The following is a 5989-nucleotide window of genomic DNA, read 5'->3' as shown; positions in this document are numbered from 1 at the left end:
CGGCCTTGCATCGTGTCCAGGGGGTGTACTTGTACATCAAGCTGCCTCACGCTATGAACCAGGAGATAGGCTGCTGCCCTATGGGCCACTGGGCCCCAGAACCATTGGAAAAGTAAGTAACCATTCTCAAGGTTACTTACTTTACTGTTCAGTCAAGCGTTGGAACCGGTAGCACTAAGGTGATAAATCTTCATGTTGACTTTTGTGTGTAGACTTTTTACATGGAGCCCAGCTCTTAGTTTCCGGCCAAGGACATGTACTATTCAACACACTCACCCAACCATTACATCTATGGCTGTTCTGCTCATTCTCTCTCTCTCTCTCTCTCTCTCTCCTTTTCTATTACACTCTCTCCCTCTCTCTCTATCTCTCCCCCTCCCTCTCCCCCTCTCTCTCACTGGCTGGTTGGTTTTTTTCAACTTGCAAAAGAATGTCAAGAAGTCAATTTCCTGCTTCGATGGCTCTTGGTCATCTGGAGGGGCCGTCAGAGTAAACGAAGATTGCCAGGACCGCCGCCTCCCCCTCCTCGCTCACCCTGCCCCCCCCCCACCCCTCTGTCCCCGGGTGTGAGGCGTGGGCAGGGGTCATCGGAGTCAGGCCCAGGGGGATCCATGACCCATGGCAGACACGGAGTGACGGTGGGTGATTTGGTTGCTCTCGGACAACGAGCCAGAAGAACATCATGACGCCAATGACTATTAATTATGAAACAACAAACATTTAAATGGTTTTTATCCCCGGTAAAAGTGCTGACAGTGGAACGAGCTGCGTGTGGAGACTTCTGGATGCGTGCGTTATTAGCATGCATCTCTCTCTCTGTCTCTCACTCTCTTTCTCTTGCTCTCGCTCTCTCTCATCACTCATTGTCACAGTTCCAGGTTATGTAATGTTACGTTGAGCTGCATTATATAAGCTCTCTGCTCGAGAGAGAGATTCACGTCGCCGAATGCAATACTGAGCACTTATGTTACCATTCCAAACTCCCAGTTCTGAACTTTGCATGCACCAAACATCTAAAGATGTTAATGTTACAGCTAATAACAGTTATAGTCAATATCTCCCGTAGCCTCTATCCGGAGTAAGCCTCTAACAAGTCTTCAGTGATGGCTCTGTCTTTGGCTGCATCCTGGAAACCAGCACAGGTCAGCCGACAGCGGACAGAGAGGTCTCTAATGGACTGGTAATGGACTTGTTGACTCCCAGCTGACGGTGGTACACTGCTAGAAGGAGAGGGTTTGGAACCAGCTATTTCTGACATACTGTGAAACTGACTTTTGGCCTTGATTGACAGTTTGTCTTGTTATTAATGACAGTGATGTTGCCATTCGATCTAAACGAGACTGTGACTAATGGAGGGACTAACAGAGGTTTGCTCTCTTGCTGTGTGGAAATGGAATCTTTTTTATTTTATTTTATATATCAAAAACGAGGAAACAAGCACACTTCCCTCTCTCACACACGTGAAGTAAACTAAGGTTTACTAAGAGTCACTGTATAATTAACACAAACATGTGAAGTGCTTTCCAGGACTCTAATTATGCATTTCAAAGACGTTTTTTCAAAATTCATCATTTGGTTTTGACACAACAAGAAGGCCCATACTAATTTGGGGGATTTTGGTGCTGTGCTTTATTTTATTGTGTTTTATCTTCCATCGTATTTAGTTACTTAGTTTTATTATTATTATTATTATTATTATTATCACATCCATATCAACAATTTCCCACTGGGGATCAATAAAGTGCCCCTGTCTGTCTGTCTGTCTGTCTGTCTGTCTGTCTGTCTGTCTGTCTGTCTATCTATCTATCTATCTATCTATCTATCTATCTATCTATCTAATCACCTATCTCTCTATCTTGATATTGCCATAATGGTGTCCGGCCCAGTCAGTCAGCGAGTCCAGCAGGGGTGGATAAGTGGGCTGTGCTGCAGAAGCATACCTGACAGGTGTAGGGTGCTAGCAGCTGGACGGAGAATGGGGGGGTGAGAGGTTAATGGAACTCTTGTCAGAAATGTTAAATGGCTCTCGGTACTTACAGGCTATAGAGCGAGGCAGCGGCCAGCTCTGTGTCAGCAGAAAATAGACATGTAAAAGAAAAAAAGAGAGGGAGGGAGGGAGAGAGAGAACGAGAGCGAGGGAGGGAGAGAGAGGGAGGGAGAGAGAACGAGAGAGAGGGAGGGAGAGAGCGAGAATGAAAGAGGGGGAAGGAGAGAGAGAGAGCGAGAGAGACGGAGGGAGAGAATGAGAGAGGGGGAGGGAGAGAGAGAACGAGAGAGAGGGAGGGAGAGAGCGAGAATGAGAGAGGGGGGAAGGAGAGAGAGAGAGCGAGAGAGACGGAGGGAGAGAATGAGAGAGAGAGGGGGGGAGAGAGAGAGAACGAGAGAGAGAGAGGGAGAGAGAGGGAGGGAGAGAGAGAGAACGAGAGAGAGGGAGGGAGAGATCGAGAACGAGAGAGGGGGAAGGAGAGAGAGAGAGCGAGAGAGACGGAGGGAGAGAATGAGAGAGAGGGAGGGAGAGAGAGAGAACGAGAGAGAGAGGGGGGGAGAGAGAGATTGCAGGGGGATGTCAAACAAAAGGTCTGGCAAACTCAATTGTAGGGGAGCCGGCGCCATGGTAACGCAGCCTCACGCAGCCTCACTCCGGGGGAAGGCGAGGGATCCTCACCCTTAATTACAGCAGTAAGAACGGTGTGAGAAACTAGGGCTTCACCGCCTCTCTCCCACACGGTGAGAGGCAGAGGCTGCCGACGGCACGCCGCAGCTGAGCAAACACGTTCTTACACACACGCTGTACAAGCTGGTCGGCATACTGAACATACTGAACACAGCGCGGTGCATTACACCGTCGTCGCCTCACAGCAAGAAGGCCCTGCTGGGTTGGGGGCCCCGCATGGGGCTACTGTATCTCCCGGGGGCCTTTCTGTGTGGAGGGGCACGTTGTCCCGCTGTTCGCTAGGTCCCGTGTTCGCTAGGGTGTCCTCATGAAAATAAAAAGATGAAAAACACGCAGAAGAACAGATGGCTAGCGCTGTCCGCCCCTGACGAAGACGGACAGGGGCGCTTGCGTTGGCCCCCGGGCGCGGCTCCTGCTCTGCCCTCAGAGGAAGGGCGACGGGATGGGTAGGAGAAGAATTTGGTGGCTCCTGGACGCTCCTGTCACTCGTGTGTGTGTGTGTGTGTGTGTGTGTGTGTGTGTGTGTGTGTGCGTTTTGGCGTCACCACCGCCCGACGCCGTGTGCTTAGTGTCTTACTGCATGATGAATAAAGGCGTTAGTTGTCGTTTGTTGTACACACACACACACACACACACACACACGCACACGCACACACACACACACACACACACACTCAGACAAATGGTGAATTCTCTCCTCCCCTCAACTGTACCCGAGTGTCATAGTATCATGTGTTTGTGACAGAGCTGTGCTAAAGTGCCGTCCATTTGTACTAAACACAGAGATCAATAACTCTATGTATTTTTCTTGTTGTTAGAAATGTAATGGGAACTAACAACAACACTACTGAAACAGAGGTTCAAAAATATTTCTATGATATTTCTCCTCTTTTTTTTCCTTTTTCTTTTTTTCCACCACTAGGGACCCACATGGCCGCGAGCTCAGGTAGCTGTGGAGGAGTGGGGACATGATCAGGTGTGGTTACGTGTGGTCATATGTGTGGTTGGTGTGGTCATATGTGGTCAGGTGTGGTCATATGTGGTCTGTTGGGGTCAGGTGTGGTCATGTCTGGTCAGGTGTGGTCAGGTGTGGTCAGGTGTGGTCAGGTGGTCAGGTGTGGTCAGGTGTGGTCATATGTGGTCAGGTGTGGTCAGGTGTGGTCATATGTGGTTATGTGTGGTCATGTGTGGTCATGTGTGGTCATCTGTGGTTATGTGTGGTCAGGTGTGGTCAGGTGTGGTCATATGTGGTCAGGTGTGGTCAGGTGTGGTCATATGTGGTCAGGTGTGGTCAGGTGTGGTCATATGTGGTCAGGTGTGTCAGGTGTGGTCATATGTGGTCAGGTGTGGTCAGGTGTGGTCAGGTGTGGTCAGGTGTGGTCATATGTGGTCAGGTGGTCAGGTGTGGTCATATGTGGTCAGGTGTGGTCAGGTGTGGTCAGGTGTGGTCATGTGGTCAGGTGTGGTCATATGTGGTCAGGTGTGGTCAGGTGTGGTCATATGTGGTCAGGTGTGGTCAGGTGAGGTCAGGTGTGGTCAGGTGGTCAGGTGTGGTCAGGTGTGGTCAGGTGTGGTCAGGTGAGGTCAGGTGTGGTCATATGTGGTCAGGTGTGGTCAGGTGTGGTCATATGTGGTCAGGTGTGGTCAGGTGTGGTCAGGTGTGGTCATATGTGGTCAGGTGTGGTCAGGTGTGTTCAGGTGTGGTCATATGTGGTCAGGTGTGGTCAGGACGTGGTCAGGTGTGGTCAGGTGTGGTCAGGTGTGGTCAGGACGTGGTCAGGTGTGGTCAGGTGTGGTCAGGACGTGGTCAGGATGTGGTCAGGTGTGGTCAGGTGGTCAGGTGTGGTCAGGTGTGGTCAGGTGTGGTCAGGTGAGGTCAGGTGTGGTCAGGTGGTCAGGTGTGGTCAGGTGTGGTCAGGTGTGGTCAGGTGAGGTCAGGTGTGGTCAGGTGAGGTCAGGTGTGGTCATATGTGGTCATGTGTGGTCAGGTGTGGTCATACGTGGTCAGGTGTGGTAAGGTGGTCAGGTGTGGTCGGTGTGGTCAGGTGTGGTCAGGTGTGGTCAGGTGTGGTTAGGTGTGGTCAGGACGTGGTCAGGTGTGGTCATATGTGGTCAGGTGTGGTAAGGTGTGGTCATATGTGGTCAGGTGTGGTCAGGTGTGGTCAGGTGGTCAGGTGTGGTCGGTGTGGTCAGGTGTGGTCAGGTGTGGTCAGGTGTGGTTAGGTGTGGTCAGGACGTGGTCAGGTGTGGTCATATGTGGTCAGGTGTGGTCAGGTGATCAGGTGTGGTCAGGTGTGTTCAGGTGTGGTCAGGTGATCAGGTGTGGTCAGGTGTGGTCAGGTGTGGTCAGGTGTAGTCAGGTGTGGTCAGGTGTGTTCAGGTGTGTTCAGGTGTGGTGAGGTGTGGTCAGGTGTGGTCAGGTGTGGTCTGTTGGGGTCAGGTGGTCAGGTGATCAGGTGTGGTCAGGTGTGGTCAGGTGTAGTCAGGTGTGGTCAGGTGTGTTCAGGTGTGTTCAGGTGTGGTGAGGTGTGGTCAGGTGTGGTCAGGTGTGGTCTGTTGGGGTCAGGTGGTCAGGTGATCAGGTGTGGTCAGGTGTGTTCAGGTGTGGTCAGGTGTGGTCAGGTGATCAGGTGTGGTCAGGTGTGGTCAGGTGGTCAGGTGTGGTCATATGTGGTCAGGTGTGGTCAGGTGATCAGGTGTGGTCAGGTGATCAGGTGTGGTCAGGTGTGGTCAGGGTTCCCTACCTGCAGTCACGGCATGCCCCCCAGACAGGTCTCCATTGAAGCCGTTCTCCTTAGCTGAGGAGTAGGGGGCGGCGGCCCCCCCAGACTGACACCCCCGGTAGGAGGAGGAGGAGTAGCCGTTGGCGCCGTGACCCGGGGAGGGGGCGGGGTCCTGCGTTCCCGACGGGTCCCACTGGGGGGCGTTGTCCTCGGGCTGCCGACCGTCTGCCATGGTCACGCAGGGGCGGGGTCTCTCCTTATGGCTGGGGTAGAGAGGAGAGACAACGGATATGTGCGTTACACGTTCCTTCTGTGTGTGTGTGTGTGTGTGTGGGGGGGGGGGGGGGGGGGGGGGGGGGGGTATGGGCAGGTTTGATACGCTGACTGTATCCACTTGATACGATGACTTCACCATGTTTAGCTGCTCTAATTGGTTGTAGGTCTCTCCAGAGGCATTTTGTTCTGAGACCGTTGATAACGACCCTTGGAAAACAAAAGTGAACTGAGCATTTCCAGAGAGTGAGAGAGAGAGAGAGAGAGAGAGAGGGAGAGAGAGAGAGAGAGAGAGAGGAACATGGCAGGATTGAGGGAG

The 5989-nt window shown here is 52.3% G+C and overlaps 1 protein-coding gene across 1 annotated transcript in view; it reads right to left on the bottom strand.

Moving 5' to 3' along the window:
- The window catches only part of map2 (microtubule-associated protein 2), a gene marked incomplete at both ends in the record, with an annotated part of 47030 nt that extends 41401 nt beyond the window's left edge, over positions 1-5629 (bottom strand). Inside the window, 1 exon segment of the mRNA XM_084452096.1 lies at positions 5419-5629. Coding sequence (XP_084308222.1) covers positions 5419-5629 — 211 coding nt within the window.
- Positions 5630-5989: the final 360 nt, after the last annotated feature.

Source organism: Borostomias antarcticus, assembly GCF_949987555.1.
Source record: "Borostomias antarcticus genome assembly, chromosome: 17".
NCBI lineage: Eukaryota > Metazoa > Chordata > Actinopteri > Stomiiformes > Stomiidae > Borostomias > Borostomias antarcticus.
This window is presented reverse-complemented; position numbering and strand designations above follow the sequence as displayed.